The sequence below is a fragment of the Piliocolobus tephrosceles genome, chromosome 15 (assembly GCF_002776525.5).
Source record: "Piliocolobus tephrosceles isolate RC106 chromosome 15, ASM277652v3, whole genome shotgun sequence".
Taxonomy (NCBI): Eukaryota; Metazoa; Chordata; class Mammalia; order Primates; family Cercopithecidae; genus Piliocolobus; species Piliocolobus tephrosceles.
The window spans coordinates 108,022,411-108,043,251 of NC_045448.1; the positions used below are offsets into that span (position 1 = coordinate 108,022,411).

General features: G+C 45.6%; 1 protein-coding gene across 1 annotated transcript; it reads left to right on the forward strand.

Moving 5' to 3' along the window:
- Nucleotides 1-1,008: 1,008 nt before the first annotated feature.
- On the forward strand, nucleotides 1,009-18,759 carry ZNF514 (zinc finger protein 514). The gene is made up of 5 exons (XM_023211497.2): nucleotides 1,009-1,584; nucleotides 3,097-3,185; nucleotides 13,486-13,612; nucleotides 13,983-14,078; nucleotides 16,481-18,759. The coding sequence occupies exons 1-5, from the start codon at nucleotides 1,566-1,568 to the stop codon at nucleotides 17,464-17,466; spliced, it is 1,317 nt and encodes a 438-aa protein (XP_023067265.2). The 5' UTR covers nucleotides 1,009-1,565; the 3' UTR covers nucleotides 17,467-18,759.
- Nucleotides 18,760-20,841: the final 2,082 nt, after the last annotated feature.

The window sequence follows — 20,841 nt, forward strand, 5'->3', positions numbered from 1 at the left end:
CTGGGATTACAGATGTGAGCCACCACGCCCCGTCTAAGGCCTGTTTTTAAAGGGCACTAATCTCATTCATGAGGGCAGAGTCTTCCAAAGGCTCCACCTCTTAATACTATCACCTTGGGAGTTAGGTTTCAACATATGAATTTGAGGGGGACACATACATTCAGACCATAGCAGGCTGTTTTTCCATTTCTTTTCGGTCCTAAATGATATTTGTTTCTGGAGTAGGAGGGCATCCAAAATCCTCTTTTGCTCTCCATCGCCCTTCGCTGAATTCAGGGGCAGATAGAGAAAGGCAAGAGGCACGGGGCAGCCTGTAGAAGCAGTATCTAGCACTGAGCCCCCAGTATCTCCTAGGCAGCCAGGAGAACCTCCTGGAAATCCTCACTCAGCAGATCCAGGGTAGGACTGCGGCTTCTGTTGAACAGCCTTACATCCAGATATGCGGCTTGGGCGCGGTGGCTCACACCTGTAATCACAGCACTTTGGGAAGCCGAGGCGGGAGGATCATCTGAGGTCAGGAGTTCGAGACCAGCCTGGCTAACATAGTGAAACACCCCCCCCCCCCCCCCCCCCCCCCCCCCCCCCCCCCCCCCCCCCCGTCTCCACTAAAAATGCAACAAATTAGCTGGGCGTGGTGGCGGCCACCTGTAATCCCAGCTACTACGGAGGCTGAGACAGGAGAATTCCTTGTATTCAGAAGGCAGAGGTTGCGGTGAGCCGAGAGCGCGCCACTGCACTCCAACCCGGGCGACAGAGTGAACCTGTCTCCAAAAAAGGAGGGAGATGAGGCTTGGCTACCAAAGGCACGCGGGAGGGGAAACGCTTGTAGGTCCGGCCCTTGGGGCAGAGCGGGGTGAAAGCCTGCGCGTGGCCTGCGTGCACGGCCCTTCCCACTGAGGTCCTCTCGGGCCTCGCACCGCCCCCCACCCCGCCCCCAACCCCCGGCGCTCGCTCCGAAGGGCCTCGGAGGTGGCCGCGTCTGCGCAAGCTGGGGACGGCCTCGGGAGGCGGGGCTGGGCCTAACCCTGTGCGCGTTCGGAGACTGCGGCGCGCAGACAGGTCCTGGGCCCGCCCCGGCCCCTTGCGGGGCGGGGCGTGTCCCTCCGAGTGCCCCCAGCTAGGGACTGTGCAGGCCGGGGCTAGGCGGGGGCAGCGGGGAAGCCGGGCTGATGGGGCCTGCGCCTGCCCCGTGAGGCTCTCACCGAATCCCTGCTGTCTCCGGGCAGCTGATGGGCGCCGGCCCCGCGTAGCGGGCGTGGCTGTGGCCGTGTCTCCGGGTGGTCTGAGCCCACTGCGCGTGTGGATCCGCGTGGGAGCTGGGTTCCAGAGCCTCGTCCTGAGGCGGAGCCGAGCGAGGGAGGAGGCTGGACTCGGCGGGGGAAGAGCACGGCGCCGGGCGCACCCGTGTTTGCCGGCCCTGCCCTGGGCCCTGCAGGTCCGCTGGCCCCGCCGCGCCTACTGGGGATGCCCAGTGTGCCCCAGGCAGCCCCAGCCTGCGTCCCGCTCCCTGAGCCCTCGGGAGAGATTTGGACCTAGTGAAAGGACGTCGGTCCTTAGCCCCAGCTATGGACTCCACAGCATCAGGTTTGGCTCCAGAGCGTGCAGAGGGCCAGGAGCCCTCTTGGGGAGCTAGTACCGGGCCCGATGTCAGGAGGACCCCAGGAAGAGGCCGGGATATCCCACTGAAAGGGAAGGGGAAGGGGAAGGCTGTACTGCATCTGCCTTCCCTGTGGCGACGTCTAACCTTCCAGACCCAGGAGGCTGAAGCCGCGGTCTGCTGGGTCTGGCGGGGGTCTCTAGATGACCGTGGTGGAGGTGGAGGGGATGGCCACGGAAAATTGTCCCCACGGCCAGAGGAGAGAGAGGAGAGCGAGGAGAGCAGAAGAGGATCTGATTTCGTCCTGCTGCTGCAGGGAGAGGGCCAGCAAAGCAAGAGGGAGTGGCCCTTGGCCAGGGATCAGAGAACAGTAGGGCCATGTGGAGCCTTGTCATCTGCCTCCTTAATCACCTCACTAATAAGGTTCTTCCAGCCCTTCTAGCTCAGCAGTGTATAAGGTCAGCAGTGTACACGGTTGGCACCTCCTGTGAGCCTTCCCCCAGTAGCACTGGGGCAGGGCAATCCAGGGGACCCAGGAGATTTTAAGCCAGTCCTAAGTTTAGAACGTCCTGTCTTTCACCAGGTGGGCGTTTTAGTCCACCTGTTCATTCTTCAGTGCACATGCTCAAGGACACAGAACTGGCCAGTGAAGAACTGGGCCCAGTCCCTGGGCCTCCCACCCGCTCTTTTTTCCTTTATACCCTTGCTAATCAGTGTGGCTCTGGCACCAGTGGAGGCACTGCCCAGAAGCTCTCTAGAATTGCAGACTCCGGGGCCCCACACATCCTCAAACAGGGTCTTAGCAAGTCTTGAACCAGAGTTTAACAAGATCCTCAGGGATCCACACACACATGAAGCTTGAGGAGTGCCGACCTGTGCTGTGCTGCCTGCTTACATCGATATTGTTAGCCTTAACTACTTCTCTGGCATGATATGGGCTAGTTTTTTTTGTTTTAAGGCTCTACAAACAGTATGATACAAAGTTTTTTAATAAAGGAGCTCTCAAGTGTGCTGCAGAGACCTAACAGCTTGGGAACACCACGGGCAGCTTCTCAGGAAGAGGTAGCCTGTGAGCTGGGTTCCCAAGGATGAGGGGAGAGGTGTAACTTCCTCCCCTTAAAGCCTCATAATCCCACATGGCCTTGCCTGGGGTCTTGTGTGATTGTTAACCTGTAGGCTAGATTTAAAGTTCCTTGAAGGTCTTTTCCATATTTATATTTCCAAAAGTCCTAGGAGATGACCTGCATACCGTATGCCCAGCAAATAACTTCAGTGGTGTGGCCAGACTGGTCACACCTCAGTCACCTGCAGGCTGATGTGGGCCTGTGGACAGATGGGAGCCTCATGCAGCTGTGTACAGGGGCACTTCTCTCAATGTCTGAAGGCTGGAAGCTGCCTCTCCATCCCTTTGACCCACTGGTGTCCTCAGGTTTGGGAAGTCTGAGAGCTGTATGTGCCAGCAGGGTCAGCTTCCCTTATATCTCCTTCTACCTTCCCAGCTTCCCCTTCTCAGAATCCTGCTCTTCCTCCAGAGAGATTCCCAGGAGAAAAGGGAACAACCAGTTCATTCCTGAAAGCTAGGCCTCAGGTGAGTTGTGTTGTCAGTTTTTCCTCAAATGCCTGAACCACGGTTAGCTTTGCCTACTTTTCACCAAAAAGTAGCCTTTTTGTTCGCTAAGGGAACTGACCCACTGCTGCCTCTGCTGGAGGCTCAGCCCATCCAAGTGAATGATGGCTTCCTGCCCTGCCCTGCCCAGGGTGTTTCTTCTTGCTGTGCACCTTCTCAGATCATTTGGGCTTACTCCGGCCTGTTTCTGGAAAGTGCACTGTGGTGACCACCAGGTAATATGACAGCCCTGGCCTTGAAAGAATGTCACAGCCACAAGTGGGAGAGGACCCTGGCACCCAGAACGCAGCCACCAGTAACGTGATGTGAATGGTTTGATGCCAAATGGAGTGGCACACACAGGCCTTTCCATCGAGGTTCACGAAAAGGGGAATTGGCCTGTTCGGAGAGGTTGGGAAAGCTTGTGGAGAATTGGGGACAAGTGGGTTCTGAGGGTATAGACAGGTGGGCAGGCCATTTGAGGCTGGTCCCTGTTCAGATGTTATCTCCCTGGATTAGGGAGGAGACACACCTAACTTTACTGTTGACAGGCTGTGTGGCCTTGGATAAGTCACCTAACCTCTCTATGCATTGATTTGCCTCCTGTAACATGAAGACTATAATAATGTTAATGATAATGAAAATAATTATTATTTATGGAGAACAAAACCTGTATCAGGAACTAGTCTCTACAATTTACACATACTAATTCATTTTGTCTCTAAAACATTCCCATAAATGGTTACCATTTTGAAGAATGGTAACCAAAGTGTGGAGACGTTAACTGAAGAAATCAAGGCACAGAGAGAGAAAGTAACCTGTTTGTGGTTATCCAGCTGGTGAGGAAGGGACCCCAATTTTACATCCAGGCTGTCTAGCTCTGAGATCTTAACCACTCAATCACAGAACCGCCTCATGTGGTTGTTAGAGTCCGCTGGCAGTTCCACTGGCAGATGGCAACTGCCTAATGCTTGTTGGCATCAGGGATCATGGTGACTGGCCCTCAAGGGGGATTTAGGTTTGGCTCTAGTGAGCTGGATGTGGAGGGGTACAAATGCCAGCCTCCGGGGTTTCCTAGCATCCAGGATAGGCGTGGGATTCAGGCTTGATGATAGACACTGACATTTAACTTTCAAGCCAAGACGGGGAACCCCCCCAGTAAGGCATTTAATCAGTAAAGTCATAAATAGCGTTTAAATCTTTTTGGCCCTGACATACATCATTCCGAGGTATATCGAGTGCTTAGGTGGGTTCAGTGTGGTAATCACGGCCCCGCATCTCAACGGCTGACAGTTACAAAGAGTGTCTTTCTTCTTTCTGCTGTCTTTATCGGTAGTGGGCTAACCGTGACTCTACTCCACACCCTCTTCTCTCTGAGTTTCAGGCTGACGGGTCAGCCTCCTCTGGGATATGCTGTTCTGTTTTTTTTTGTTTGTTTGTTTTTTGTTTTAGCATTATTATTATTATTTTTTATTATACTTTAAGTTCTAGGGTACATGTGCACAACTTGCAGGTTTGTTACATATGTATACATGTGCCATGTTGGTGTGCTACATCCATTAACTCATTTACATTAGGTATATCTCCTAATGCTACCCTTCCCCCCTCCCCACGACAGGCCCGGTGTGTGATGTTCCCCACCCTGTGTCCACGTGATCTCATTGTTCAGTTCCCACCTATGAGTGAGAATATGTGGTGTTTGGTTTTCTGTGCTTGCGATAGTTTGCTGAGAATGATGGTTTCCAGCTGCATCCATGTCCCTACAAAGGACACGAACTCATCCTTTTTTATGGCTGCATAGTATTCCATGGTGTATATGTGCCACATTTTTTTAATACAGTCTATCATTGATGGACATTTGGGTTGGTTCCAAGTCTTTGCTATTGTGAATAGTGCTGCAATAAACAACGTGTGCATGTGTCTTTATAGCAGCATGATTTATAATCCTTTGGGTATAATCCTTTGGGTATACACCCAGTAATGGGATGGCTGGGTCAAATGGTATTTCTAGTTCGTTCCAGATCCTTGAGAAATTGCCACACTGTCTTCCACAATGGTTGAACTAGTTTACAGTCCCACCAACAATGTAAAAGTGTCCCTATTTCTCCACATCCTCTCCAGCACCTGTTGTTTCCTGACTTTTTAATGATCCCCCATTCTAACTGGTGCAAGATGGTATCTCATTGTGGTTTTGATTTGCATTTCTCTGATGGTGAGTAATGGTGAGCATTTTTTCATGTATCTGATGGCTGCATAAGTGTCTTCCTTTGAGAAGTGTCTGTTCATATCCTTTGCCCACTTTTTGATGGGGTTGTTTGATTTTTTCTTGTAAATTTGTTTAAGTTATTTATAGATTCTGGATATTAGTCCTTTGCCAGAGGAATAGATTGCAAAAATTTTCTCCCATTCTGTAGGTTGCCTGTTCACTCTGATGGTAGTTTCTTTTGCTGTGCAGAAGTGCTTTAGTTTAATTAGATCCCATTTGTCAATTTTGGCTTTTGTTGTCATTGCTTTTGGTGTTTAGACATGAAGTCCTTGCCCATGCCTATGTCCTGAATGCTATTGCCTAGGTTTTCTTCTAGGGTTTTTATGGTTTTAGGTCTAACATTTAAGTCTTTAATTCATCTTGAATTCATTTTTGTGTAAGGTGTAAGGAAGTTATCCAGTTTCAGCTTTCTACATATGGCTAGCCAATTTTCCCAGCACCATTTATTAAATAGGGAATTTTTTCCCCATTTCTTGTTTTTGTCAGGTTTGTCAAAGATCAGATGGTTGTAGATGTGTGGCATTATTTCTGAGGGCTCTGTTCTGTTCCGTATCTCTGTTTTGGTACCAGTACCATGCTGTTTTGGTTACAGCAGCCTTGTAGTATAGTTTGAAGTCAGGTAGCATGATGCCTCCAGCTTTGTTCTTTTGGCATGGGATTGTCTTGTCAATGTGGGCTCTTTTTTGGTTCCATATAAACTTTAAAGTAGTTTTTCCAATTCTGTGAAGAAAGTCATTGGTAGCTTAATGGGGATGGCATTGAATCTATAAATTACCTAGGGCAGCATGGCCATTTTCACGATATTGATTCTTCCTATCCATGAGCATGGAATGTTCTTCCATTTGTTTGTATCCTCTTTTATTTCATTGAGCAGTGGTCTGTAGTTCTCTTTGAAGAGGTCTGTCACATCCCTTGTAAGTTGGATTCCTAAGTGTTTTATTCTCTCTGAAGCAATTGTGAATGGGAGTTCACTCATGATTTGGCTCTCTGTTTGTCTGTTATTGGTGTATAGGAATGCTTGTGATTTTTGCACATTGATTTTGTATCCTGAGATTTTGCTGAAGTTGCTTATCAGCTTAAGGAGATTTTGGAGTGAGACGATGGGGTTTTTTAAATATACAACCATGTCATCTGCAAACAGGGACAGTCTGACTTCCTCTTTTCCTAACTGAATACCCTTTATTTCCTTTTCCTGCCTGATTGCCCTGGCCAGAACTTCCAACACTATGTTGAATAGGAGTGGTGAGAGAGGGCATCCCTGTCTTGTGCCAGTTTTCAAAGGGAATGCTTCCAGTTTTTGCCCATTCAGTATGATATTGGATGTGGGTTTGTCATAAATAGTTCTTATTATTTTGATATACATCCCATCAATACCGAATTTATTGAGAGTTTTTAGTATGAAGGGCTGTTGAATTTTGTCGAAGGCCTTTTCTGCATCTATTGAGATAATAATGTGGTTTTTGTCTTTGGTTCTGTTTATATGATGGAATACATTTATTGATTTACGTATGTTAAACCAGCCTTGCATCCCAGGGATGAAGCCCACTTGATCATGGTGGATAAGCTTTTTGATGTGCTTCTGGATTCTGTTTGCCAGTATTTTATTGAGGATTTTTGCATCAATGTTCATCAGGGATATTGGTCCAAAATTCTCTTTTTTTGTTGTGTCTCTACCAGGCTTTGGTATCAGGATGATGTTGGCCTCATAAAATGAGTTAGGGAGGATTCCCTCTTTTTGTATCTGTTGGAGTAGTTTCAGAAGGAATGGTACCAGTTCCTGCTTGTATGTAGAATTCAGCTGTGAATCCATCTGGTCCTGGACTTTTTTTGGTTGGTAGGCTATTAATTATTGCCTCAATTTCAGAGCCTGTTATTGGTCTTTTCAGGAATTCAACTTCTTCCTGGTTTAGTCTTGGGAGGGTGTATGTGTCCAGGAATTTATCCATTTCTTCTAGATTTTCTCGTTTGTGTAGAGGTGTTTATAGTATTCTCTGATGGTAGTTTGTGTTTCTGTTGGATCGGTGGTGATAACCCCTTCGTCAATTTTTATTGCGTCTATTTGATTCTTAACTCTTTTCTTCTTTATTAGTCTTGCTAGCGGTCTATCAATTTTGTTGATCTTTTCAAAAAACCAGCTCCTGGATTCATTGATTTTTTGGAGGGTTTTTGTGTCTCTATCTCCTTCAGTTCTGGTCTGATCTTAGTTATTTCGTGCTTTCTGCTAGCTTTTGAATGTGTTTGCTCTTGCTTCTCTAGTTCTTTTAATTGTGATGTTAGGTTGTCAATTTTAGAGCTTTCCTGCTTTCTCTTGTGGGCACTTAGTGCTATAGATTTCCCTCTACACACTGCTTTGAATGTGTCCCAGAAATTCTGGTATGTTGTGTCTTTGTTCTCATTGGTTTCAAAGAGCATCTTTATTTCTGCCTTCATTTCGTTTTGTACCCAGTAGTCTTTCAGGAGCAGGTTGTTCAGTTTCCATGTAGTTGAGCAGTTTTGAGTGAGTTTCTTAATCCTGAGTTCTAGTTTGATTGCACTGTGGTCTGAGAGACAGTTTGTTATAATTTCTGTTCTTTTACATTTGCTGAGGAGTGCTTTACTTCCAACTATTGGTCAATTTTGGAATAAGTGCGATATGGTGCTGAGAATGTATATTCTGTTCATTTGGGGTGGAGAGTTCTGTAGCTGTCTGTTAGGTCTGTTTGGTGCAGAGCTGAGTTCAAGTTCTGAATATCCTTGTTAACTTTCCGTCTCGTGGATCTGTCTAATGTTGACAGTGGGGTGTAAAGTCTCCCATTATTTTTGTGTGGGAGTCTAAGTCTCTTTGTAGGTATCTAAGGACTTGCTTTATGAATCTGGGTGCTCCTGTATTGGGTGCCTATATATTTAGGATAGTTAGCTCTTCTTGTTGAATTGATCCCTTTACCATTATGTAATGGCCTTCTTTGTCTCTTTTGATCTTTGATGGTTTAAAGTCTGTTTTATCAGAGACTAGGATTGCAACCCCTGCTTTTTTTGCTTTCCATTTGCTTGGTAGATCTTCCTCCATCCCTTTATTTTGAGCCTATTTGTGCCTCTGCATGTGAGATGGGTCTCCTGAGTACAGCACACTGATGGGTCTTGACTCGTGATCTAATTTTCCAGTCTATATCTTTTAATTGGAGCATTTAGCCCATTTACATTTAAGGTTAATATTGTTATGTGTGAATTTGATCCTGTCATTATGATGTTAGCTGGTTATTTTACTTGTTAGTTGATGCAGTTTCTTCCTAGCATTGATGGTCTTTACATTTTAGCATGTTTTTGCAGTGCCTGGTACTGGTTGTTCCTTTCCAGGTTTAGTGCTTCCTTCAGGAGCTCTTGTAAGGCAGGCCTGGTGATGACAGAATCTCTCAGCATTTGCTTGTCTGTAAAGGATTTTATTTCTCCTTCACTTATGATGCTTAGTTTGGCTGGATATGAAATTCTGGGTTGAAAATTCTTTAAGACTGTTGAATATTGGCCCCCATTCTCTTCTGGCTTGTAGAGTTTCTGCTGAGAGATCTGCTGTTAGTCTGATGGGCTTCCCTTTGTGGGTAACCCGACCTTTTTCTTTGGCTGCCCTTAACATTTTTTCCTTCATCTCAACTTTGGCGAATCTGACAATTATGTGTCTTGGAGTTGCTCTTCTCAAGGACTATCATTGTGGTGTTCTCTGTATTTCCTGAATTTGGATGTTGGCCTGCCTTGCTAGGTTGGGGAAGTTCTCCTGGATAATATCGTGAAGAGTGTATTCCAACTTGGTTCCATTCTCCCTGTCACTTCCTGGTACACCAATCAGATGTAGATTTGGTCTTTTCACATAGTCCCATATTTCTTGGAGAAATGTACGTTTCTTTTTATTCTTTTTTTCTCTAAACTTCTCGCTTCATTTCATTTGTTTGATCTTCAATCACTGATACCCTTTCTTCCAGTTGATCGAATTGGTTACCGAAGCATGTGCATGCGTCACGTAGTTCTTGTGCCATGGTTTTCAGCTCCATCAGGTCAGTTAAGGACTTCTCTGCACTGGTTATTCTAGTTAGCCATTTGTCTAATCTTTTTTCAAGGTTTTTAGCTTCTTTGCAATGGGTTCGAACATCCTCCTTTAGCATGGAGAAGTTTGATCATCTGAAGCCTTCTTTTCTCAACTTGTCAAAGTCATTCTCCATCCAGCTTTGTTCCATTGCTGGCGAGGAGCTGCTTTCCTTTGGAGGTGAAGAGGTGCTCTGATGTTTAGAATTTTCAGCTTTTCTTTTTTTTTTTTGAGACAGAGTCTCGCTGTGTCGCCCAGGCTGGAGTGCAGTGGCGCGATTTCAGCTCACTGCAAGCTCCGCCTCCTGGGTTCACGCCATTCTCCCGCCTCAGCCACCGAGTAGCTGGGACTACAGGTGCCCGCCACCACGCCTGGCTAGTTTTATGTATTTTTAGTAGAGATGGGGTTTCACCATGTTAGCCAGGATGGTCTTGCTCTCCTGACCTCGTGATCCACCCGCCTTGGCCTCCCAAAGTGCTGGGATTACAGGCTTGAGCCACCGCGCCCGGCCAATTTTCAGCTTTTCTGCTCTGGTTTCTCCCCATCTTTGTGGTTTTATCTACCTTTGGTCTTTGATGATGGTGATGTACAGATGGGGTTTTGGTGTGGATGTCCTTTCTGTTTGTTATTTTTCCTTCTAACAGTCAGGACCCTCAGCTGCAGGTCTGTTGGAGTTTGCTGGAGGTCCACTCCAGACCTTGTTTGCCTGGGTATCACCAGCGGAGGCTGCAGAACAGCGAATATTGCAGAACAGCAAATGTTGCTGCTTGATCGTTCCTCTGGAAGCTTCATCTCAGAGGGGCAGCCAGCCCTGTGAAGTGTCAGTTGGCCCCTACTGGGAGGTGCCTCCCAGTTAGGCTACTCGGAGGTCAGGGACCCACTTGAGGAGGCCGTCTGTCCGTTCTCAGTTCTCAAACTCCATGCTGGGAGAACCACTACTCTCTTCAAAGCTGTTCAGACAGGGACATTTAAGTGCCTTTTGTTCAGCTATGCCCTGCCCCCAGAGGTAGAGTCTACAGAGGCAGGCAGGCCTCTTTGAGCTGCAGTGGGCTACACCCAGTTCGTGCTTCCTGGCCGCTTTGTTTACCTACTGAAGCCTCAGCAATGGCGGGCGCTCCTCCCCCAGCCTATGCTGTTCTCGTATCAGAGGGAAAGAGCAGTGTCAGAACCCGGGAATAGCTCTTTGGGCTTCCACTCAGAAGTGGCCCATGTGGCTTCTGCTCACAGCCAACTGGCTGCTGCAGGTCCCGTGGCCAATCTTGATGTTAATGAAGTGGGAAGTGTTAGCCTCCTAGTGTGAGGATCCCAAAGGGAAGGGCAGGGATTATGTTAAGCAAATAATTCATCTATCACTGTATATTTTCTTAACCATAGATGTTCACTTCCCTCTCTCCTGCACACAAAATGCCCTCCAAGAGAATTACCCTAGGAGCCGCATCCAGTCAGAACATCATGATCAAAGTCCTGGATGGCGCGATAGTTTGGATGGAGATCCTGTGGGTCTGGATACCTATAAACTAAAAGGACAATTACCTGAATCCATATATCCAATATACAATATACAGTGAGCAATGGGGACAGGATGGCCTCGGTAAACATTCCTTTGCAGAAAGGGGAAGCATGGGAAGAGCCAGTCCCAGGTCCATAACAGTGGTGAAATTCCACTGGACAGACACTGTGAGGACCCTTGGTCTTGGAGTGGGAAAGTCTGCAGGTTCCTCCCTGGTTCTGCTCCCGGGTGATGCTCCCCAGCCTAGTGTTTGCCTTGGCTGTTGGCTTTGCCCTTGGGAAGTTCCTTCCTTTTGATACCTGGTTGGTGTCATATGAAGATGATACTGGAGAATAAGCCTTCTTGGGGGCAAAGCAGCTTTTCCATCCTGCCAGAGTAGGTTGGTGGCCCCGGATTGTTTTAAGTGCAACTCTAAAAAACTTCATCAGCTTTTTATGAATTTGTTTCCAGTTGGCTCCATGTGTCAGTGGTCTGACCCACAGTTCTTTTTGAAATATGCCCCCTTCGTTAGCCTTACTTGTGGAGTATTTGGATTTCCTTTGAAAATCCATACTTTTTTCACTCTAAACAGTTTGGTCCCACTGAAAGCCTTTACTGGGAGCCTTTTGAAATTATTGGGAGATTTACTGGGAGCCTTTTGAAATTACTCAGAGGTTTAAACCAAAGGTTTGACAAACCCTATTTATGATTTGGTGCCTGGTAAAGGGCTGAGTTTTAATTAGTCGTTGTCATGCAGAAGCTGATGTATATTGTCTTTGGCCAGTTGGAAATGAGAACTGGTTGTCTCCAACCCTGCAAGTCCTAGCATTTCTGGACATTTCCTATTGCCTTCCATTTTTGTTTTGCAAACCACAACTCTTGAGCTCATTTTTTCTTGTAATACTTTGTCAAACTCAGCCAATAAAACCAACTCACACTACTAATGTTATGTTTCCAGTCTCTTCTCATAACATCACAAGCTCATGCTTTCATTGTTCATCTTTCAAGTTACTGAAGGCAATAATTTCACCAAACAGTTCACCACCAAATTACATGGGTTGCCACCTTGCCAATAAGTTTCCTCACTGCCTGGCCTGGACTCCAGTGTCATCTATTTTTGGCTTTTTGTTATGGCAGAACTCCACTTTGAGTACCAGTTTTTTAATGAGTCAGTATAGGCCAGTTATGCCATGATAGCAACAGCCAACCCTCAGAGACTTACGCCATGGAAGGTTCCCTCTTGCCCATGTTACATGACAGCTGTGGCTTTGCCCACATCTTCACTCAGATCATTTGCCATTCTCCAGGCAGACAGGAAAGGACAACTGCAGAACCCCCACTGGCCCTGAAGGCTTCTGCTCACCTGTAGCTCATGTCTTTCACAGTCCATGTGAGAAAGCAGATGACATCGCCCCGCCTGGGGCAGGGGGAGGCAGAAGCTCGATTCTTTAGGGAGGGCCGGTGGATATTTTGGACAAATAACATAACCTATCAAAAGAGGTCACTATAGTAGTGAGTTTTTCATGTGTGATTATTTTGGATGATTTTTATATTATAAAATTGTTATTCAGCTTCTCTGTGGAATCAGTATCTAAATGGGATTTGATTTCTAAATACTTTGGGGTAAAAGTAACAGGAATTTATAGTACTTTCACCTATTCTGCTTTTTAGTGGATTGCCATACAATATAAGCCAAATGGGAGGTGTTCTAATTACTGAGATTGAAGGTGACAGGACAGTTCTGGCCAAGACCTATGGAATCATTAGACTTTGTAAGGGTGACCTGGGATCCGGAGTCTCATGCTCAGCTTTGTAAACTTAGGGACTGAATAATGATCAGGCGTTGGGGGAAAGGATCATGCTAGTCAAACTCACAAAACTTACTGTTTCATCATAAAGCCACTTGATTTACTTTTGCTGAACTGTGTGCTGGCAGGCAGGTGGAGGGTAAATTATCATAAGCTCCAGATTACTTGATTTGGCCTTACTGTTGTTAAAATCATAGGTCACAAGTTTCAAAAATACTTTATTAGAAAACTGTCGATCCTTGTGCATTTGAGAATGCAAAGCATATTCGTCATGAATTCTAACTGATTCCAATTAAATGTAACTAGATTGAGAATAAGACATTTTGACAAATGAGGAAATATATTACATTTACCTCTGACTAAGAAGAATGTCTCCACAGGCCTGATTCACCTGAGACACAGGTTATATTTCCTAGCAGTTTCATGTTGATAGGCATATAAGTGGACACTGGGTGGGATACCAAGTAGTAAGGATGGTACAATCCCTGGAGCAGCTTAAATATTTTTGAGATAACAAAACCCACAACTCTGTGGGCACTGGGATAGCTGGCAGGCACTCAGAATGCCTTCTTGCACGTCCTGAGGTTCTCCTTAGATGCCTGCCCGCTCTTCTCCCCAGGGCCACGAGGGTGCTCCTTCAGGGTACAGGAGTGTCTTCTGTGTTTCAGAACCTGATGACATTCGAAGATGTGGCTGTGGAATTCACCCAGTGGGAGTGGGGGCAGCTGAACCCTGCTCAGAAGGACGTCTACAGGGAGGTGATGCTGGAGAACTTCAGGAACCTGGCCTTTCTGGGTGAGCACAAGGCCTCCAAAGCCCAAAGCCTGCCCAGCAGGACTTCTTGATTTCCTTGATGTGTAAGAGTTAGCGATGTCTGGGCCAGGTGACTGAGTCTTGCCCTGGGTTTCCTTGGGAAGTCTGGAATCAGACATTTACATTCCCTCTGGGGCCCAGTGAGACGGTATTTCTGTTCCTAGTTCTAGGAAACATCCAGCTACTTACGGAGTTGAAATGGGAAGTTACCTGGCTGTGTTCCTGATCTTTCACAATGCCTATTCCCTGGAGGCTTTCCACACCTACAGTATTTCTCCACCTTGAAGATGAATATCCAAAGACTTGGCCACTGGCACACACAACCAAAATCCTTTTCCTTCTCTACCATCAGGCCTTCTAGTATCCAAACCATATGTGATCTGCCAATTGGAGGAAGGAGGCGAGCCCTTCATCGTGGAGAGAGACATCTCAACAGGGGCCTACTCAGGTGAGTGAGGGAGTGAGAGCATTGCATATGCGAAGGCCCAGCTGGGATGGGAGGTAGCCCTGAGCCTCTGGTCAGGGTGCTGTCTTTTCAGAAGATGAGCTCACTTGGCAGGAGCACTCAACTCTGGTGTGTTGAAGTTTATAATTATTTCTGGTGTCAGAAGAGGAGATGTTCATTTTCTTTTCTAGGTTTTGTGCTTTGTTTGGTACCCATCTCTGCCCATGCCTTCTGGGTTATTGGTGCCATGCAGTGTCACGAGATGTCTCATAGTCAGTGTTAGATGGATCAGCAATCAAATCGGGCCAGGCAGTCCTAGATCAGCAGAGTAAGGGAGTTAGTGAGAGATCAGACAGAAAAGTTGAGCACCCCAGAAATGAAAGGGTTACAGGCAGTGACGGACAGGAGATGTCAGAAAGATCCAGGTGAGGACACTTCAAGCTTGGTTAAGCTGAGTCTCAAAAAAAGTGGTTCCAGGAACAAAGACCACTCCTTGACAGCTGTTGACAGCATCCCTTTGAGACCTTGGATTCTTAGGTGACTTGAGAGTACCTGGTAGGCTATATGCCCTGGAGCAGAATTCTTGACTCAAAGCTTGCCTGACTGCCGTGTGTAACCCAAGCACACTGGGGGCACGTGACAGTCTATGCCAGTTCATTTCCATGAGCCAGAATCTTACCCGTGGCCATAGCTGAAGCTCAGGAAAGTGGTGCTAAATTCCTGAGAGGATAGGCTGGGCTTTATGAGAGGAGCCTAGGTTATGGCAGAGGGGGAAGATGCTGACCTCCTCTATACCTGTACGTACTTGATCTTTTTTCCTTCCAAAATGAGATCAAGGGTTTGACATCCGGATCTGGTCGTCTGTTTATTTAACAGTGGTGTAGAAGCATGGCTATGTTTCAGAATATCCCAGGGAGCTTGTTACACATTCAGGTTCCCAGGAGCCACACAAGACCTACTGACTCAGAAACTCTCTGACTGGCCTCTGGGACCACTGGTTAGGCATTACCAGTCATTTCCTTCTTCAGAAGTGTGCCTGTTTTTATTATTGTATTAATTTTCCACTGTGGCTGAAACAGAGTGGCACAAACTTGGTGGCTTGAAACAACACAAACTCATGTCATAGTTCACAGGTCAAAAGTCTGGCACGTGTGTCACATGGTTCCAACCAAGATGTCCACAGGGCTGTGTTCGTTTCTGGAGTGTCTGGGCACCTTTTTTCTTTTCATTTGGGTTGTTGGCAGCACCACTTCCTTGCAGTTCTAAAACTGAGGTCCTTGTTTTCTTGCTGGCTATAAACAGATGGGTGTTCCCAGCTTCTAGAGACTCCAGATTACTTGGCTGAAAGTGTCCCTCCTCCATCTTCAAAGCCAGCAGCTGCTCACACACCTTTCCGCGCAGCCAGGAAATGCTCTCCGATTTTAAGCACGCGTGATTAGATTTGACCTATTTAAATAGTCCAGGAGAATCTCCCCATCTCCAGCTCTGAGCCGTTAGTCGCATCTACAGAGTCCCTCTTGTCATGTAAGGTGACCACTCACAGGTTCTTGTGCTTAGGACATGGGCATCTTTAGGGGAGAGTTTCTCTTTCCATCGTAATTATATAGAGTGATATGATACATGTTATATGTATATGTGCATAATATATAATAATATAGGGTATGCACTAAGGTGTTAAAGGAATACTTCATGGAGGACATGAGCTTGTCCCTGAAAGGTATGCAAAGTCTTAAAGAAAGAGAGTGGTGAGAGGGGCAGTGGATATATGGGAAACAGGAAGGCAGCCAGTTTCTGTGCTCAAGGCACTTGCTGAAAAAGAGGACAGGACCTGATGAAGTATTACAGAGCTATAGTGAAAGATTACGGGTTTATCCTGTAGGCACTGGAGAGCCTTTGGAAGGTTAAGACTGGGAAGAAACTTAAGGAAATGGGCATTTGGAAAACTAGAAAGTGACGGGTGTCAGGAAACCTGGAGGTAGGAAGACTGGGTAGAACTCTGTTACGATTACGTAGGCCTGAAGAGATTGTGAGAATACAGAATCTGTACCTGGTGACTTACAATCCTATACTTGGTTTATTGACTTTTGTCCCCATCCCTTAAACTGAGTCTATTTCCCTTGTCACCCTTCCTACCCTCCTCTCATCTTTGGTCTTTGGACTTACCTTGTGTACTGGAATCTAAACACAGATCTCTCAGATTTTCTTACTCTCCAGTCATCTGCTCATCACTTGTTCTCGATACTCCAAACCATTTTCAGACATAAACCATTATTGAAAAAATCTATGCGTCCCTTTTAGGTCTTATTTTAAAGCTTAATTATTTCACATTTATCATAGGAGCTTGCTTTTCTTGGTACATAGGACATTCTACATACTAGAATGTCTTCATTTTTTTTTTTGAACAGACTGGGAGAGAAGGTCTAAATCCAAGGAATCAATGCCAAGTTGGGGAATTTCCAAAGAAGAATTATTCCAGGTAGTATCAGTGGAAAAACATATTCAAGATGTGCTGCAGTTCTCAAAGTTGAAAGCAGCCTGCGGTTGTGATGGCCAGTTAGAGATGCAGCAGATAAAACAGGAGACACGTCTGAAACAGATGTCAACCACTCACACATCTGCTACCACCCTTAGTAGAGATTACGAATGGAATGGATTTGGGAGAAGCTTAGGTTTAAGATCAGTCCTTGTTAACCAACACAGTGTTTTAATGGGAGAAGGCCCTTATAAATGTGATGCAGAATCCAGGCAGACTCCAGAGGGAAGTAACTCTCAGAGAACCCATCCAGGGAAGAGATCTTGTAAATGCAATGAATGTGGGAAGTCCTTTCACTTCCAGTCAGAACTCCGGCGCCATCAGCGATGTCACACTGGAGAAAAGCCCTATGAATGCAGTGACTGTAGAAGAGCCTTTGGTCATATTTCATCCCTTATTAAACATCAAAGAACTCATACTGGGGAAAAGCCCTATGCATGCAGTGAATGTGGGAGAGCCTTCAGCCAGAGCTCATCTCTTGTTCTGCACTATAGATTTCACACGGGAGAGAAACCCTACAGATGTAATGAGTGTGGACGAGCCTTTGGCCACACTTCCTCCCTTATTAAGCACCAGAGGACTCATACTGGAGAAAAGCCCTATGAATGCAGGGAATGTGGGAGGACCTTCAGCCAGAGCTCATCACTCATTGTGCATTACAGATTTCATACTGGAGAGAAACCTTACAAATGTAATAAATGTGGGAGAGCCTTCAGCCAGAGTTCATCTCTCACTCAACATTACAGATTTCACACTGGAGAGAAACCCTACAAATGTAACGAGTGTGGAAGGGCCTTTGCTCATACTGCATCCCTTATTAAACATCAGAGAAGTCATGCTGGAAGAAAACCCCTATGAATTCAGTGAATATAGAAGGGCCTTCAGCTGGGGTGCAGATATCACCAGAACTTAAAGAATTCGTATCAGAGACAGATCCTGAAGGTGTAATGTGTGTGGGAAGACCACATCTTGTTCCACATCAGGAAATAATTACTAAAGAGAATCCCTGTCAATGTCAGGAGGGGGTGGGCCTCCCATCTCTTACCAAACACAGGAGAATGCATTCTAGTGAGAAACCACGTTAGTGCAATGAATGTGGAAAGGCCTCGATCAGAGGATGCATATTATTCAGCATCAGACAGCCGACACGGGGAAGGCTTATCAATGCAGTATGTGTGGCAAGCCTTCAGTTACATACTGATTCTTTAAGAAAATCAGATAACTTGTACTGGAGAGAGATTCTACAAGTGTGGTAAGTGTGGAAAAATCTTTAGTAGTATCTCTTCCTTTACTAGGCATCAAGAATACATACTAGAGAGAGGCCCTATTAAAGCAGGAAACAGAGGAAGGCCTTCAGTCAGAGCTCATCTCTCATTAAGCCTCAGAAAATTCATACCTGGGGAAACCTGTGAATGTGGGCAACGTGGGAGCGCCTTCAGCCAAACCTCATTGCTTTGTAAGCCCCTTAGAACTCTCCCTACTAGCTGGAAACTCTGGTACTGCGATGAGCATGGGAAAGGCTTTCATGGATGTTCCGCAAAAACACGTTAGATAATTTGTGCCAGAGCAACTCTTCAAATTTAGTGAAACTGGGAAAACCCGCTAGTACAGTTCAAACCTCAGTATTCACCTCAAAGAGAAACCTTGGGAACCTGATGAATATGAGGAAAGTTCCTTTCCAACTTGAGATGTATAAAACTAGAGCTGAAAAGAAGCTGAGAAATCACCTTGTCTGGTGATTTTCTGCCTGGTGGGGCCATTTGTATAACGACACTCGTGCATTGCCTCCTTATGCTGTTACTGACGGGGCAGGGTGTCATGCATGGTGCAGAGGATGGAGGCTGAGAAAGGTAGACAGCTACCCATGATCTAGCCCAGTCGTATTTTAGAGCTAATGAAACTGATGTTCAAAAAGCGACAGGCTGGGCCTCTTTCCTGTGGTTCACAGCTGTAGTATGGAGATTAGTAGACTGGGCCTTTCCAGTACAACACCTCCATGCACTGCTTTCTCTGTAGCATATGTTACCTTTCTCTGTGAGGCAATGGAGTGGTCTAGGATTGAACAAAAAGCAATTTTCATTACATCTTTATGCTAATAGATTTGGAATTTTTGAAATGAAACCTTGTTTAAATATTAAAATTACTAAAATATGGGTACATTATACACAATCCAGATCTCAAAAACATGATTCTAAGTGAAAGAAGGCAGATACCAGACACCACATATTTTCTAGTACCATTTTAGGAAATGTCCAGAAATGGCAGAGCTTCAGAAACAAAGTAACTGCAAATGTTACAAAGGAATCTTTTTGGGGTGATGAAAGTGTTCTAAAACTATATGGTGGTGATGGTTGAACAATTTGGTAACTTCACTAAAAATCATTGAATTGTTCACTTTATATGGGCAGATTTTATGGCAAATATACCTCAATAAAATAATTTTTCAAAATCGAATTTACAGATATACCAACCATTGCTAAACAAATGTTCCTGTTTTGTTTGTTACTTCAAGCCATCTGTGCATTTTTGGTATCGCTTTCTATTTTCTATAATAGTTACCCCTGCATGTACTGGGTCTCAGAACCTTGTCAGGCTCTTCTTTAGAGTCCCTACCATGTTGGCTCTGTAACCCAGGTGGAGAAGCCTAGACCAGGAGCTGGTGTAGACCGAAGGATACTTGCCTAATAGGATTAGCTTATACTGAGGGAAATCCTTCAAGTATTTAAACTCCAGATGAGGAACTTGAGCTCAGAATTCAGGGAACCAGCACAAAGCAGGCCCGTGCAGACAGGGTGGGTCTAAGCGTCCACAAGGTTGGCCAGGGCAGGCAGGATGCACAGGGGGCATCTGGATCTGGAAGTACTTGGACAACTGAGGTCGAGATGCCAGTCTTGGAGCCCAAAAATCACACAGAAATTTCTTCCCAGACAGCCAAGGTTTACAGGAGCAGAAATAGCAAATATTTTCTTGCTCCATCTCTCCCTTTTTTCCCAGTGCCCTTTTCTGTACCTACCCAGATCGCTTTATACCTGGACGTCTGTCACAATTTTGTAACTGGTCTTTGTCCAAAATCTGTTCTTCTCTTGTATCCTTGCCATATTAACCATACTCACCAGTTTGAACCCAGTGTCCTGCCCTCCAAAAATCCTTTGCACTTCCTACAAGATAAATCCTCACCCCCGGGTGTGGTATAAAATGCCCTCTTTAGGCAGCTCCAACCTCCTGCTGCTCCTGACAGAAGCCTCCATTGCACACAAACGCTGTCTTATCATCCCTCAGACATGCCTTTCTACTTCTCAGCCTGTAAACCTTTACCTTAGCTGTTCCATCGGCCTGGGGCGCCTTTTCTACCTACCTAGAGCCTACGTAATCAGTCAGAAACCCGTGTAACTTTCCCTTCCTCGGAGAGGTGTTCTCTTGAAAACTGATATGAAATCATATCCTACCATTTGTAATCATAAACATTTGTTTGCATAAGTTTTTAAAAATGGATGATATCTAGACTTGTGGTAAATCTTATCACTTCTTGATCTATTTAAATAATTTTTATTACTTTACCACTTTCTTATTTCCTGAAACAGATGACAACAGAAAAAGCCAAATGGTAAAATATTTTAAGAGATTTGTTCTGAGACAAATGTGAGTGACCTGTAGGCATAGTTGACCAGCATTTGCCTTAAAACGGAGACCTTAAGACTAACAAAAACAGACTCTTTGTAGCAATAACAACATGAGAGTAAGTCCTGAGAGAAATCAAAGTGTTTTACTCCAAAATAGATTTAAGTCTGATAAGAAACAAGTCTGACACAGCCCCAGGAGATCCTGAGAACATGTGCCCAAAGTGCCTCTTGTCAGGAGCAGCAGCACGTTGGGGCAGCCTAAAGAGGACATTATATACCACACACGGGAGTGAGGATTTATCTTGCAGGAAGGGCAAAGGATTTTTGGAGGGCAGGACATTGGGTTCAAACTGGTGAGTATGGTTAACATGGCAAGAATATGTGAGAAGAAGAGACAATTGTGCTGTCAGGCTACTGCTTGGTTTCATACATTTTTACATTTTAGGGGAATGTCAGACATCGATACATGTAAGATTTACATTGGTTCGATAGAGAAAGGCAGGACAACTTGAAGCTGGTGGGGAAGGGACAGGGACAGAGGGAGGGCCTTCCAGGTTATAGGTGGATTTAAAGATTTTCTGATTGACAGTGGGTTTATCCAAAGACCTGGAGT

What these genes read in the sequence shown, in the direction of transcription:
- ZNF514 (XM_023211497.2), top strand. An exon ending in TCCTGAAAGCTAGGCCTCAG is followed by an intron (nt 3,186 to 13,485) that starts GTGAGTTGTGTT and finishes TCTGTGTTTCAG; the next exon opens with AACCTGATGACATTCGAAGA. An exon ending in CAGGAACCTGGCCTTTCTGG is followed by an intron (nt 13,613 to 13,982) that starts GTGAGCACAAGG and finishes CTCTACCATCAG; the next exon opens with GCCTTCTAGTATCCAAACCA.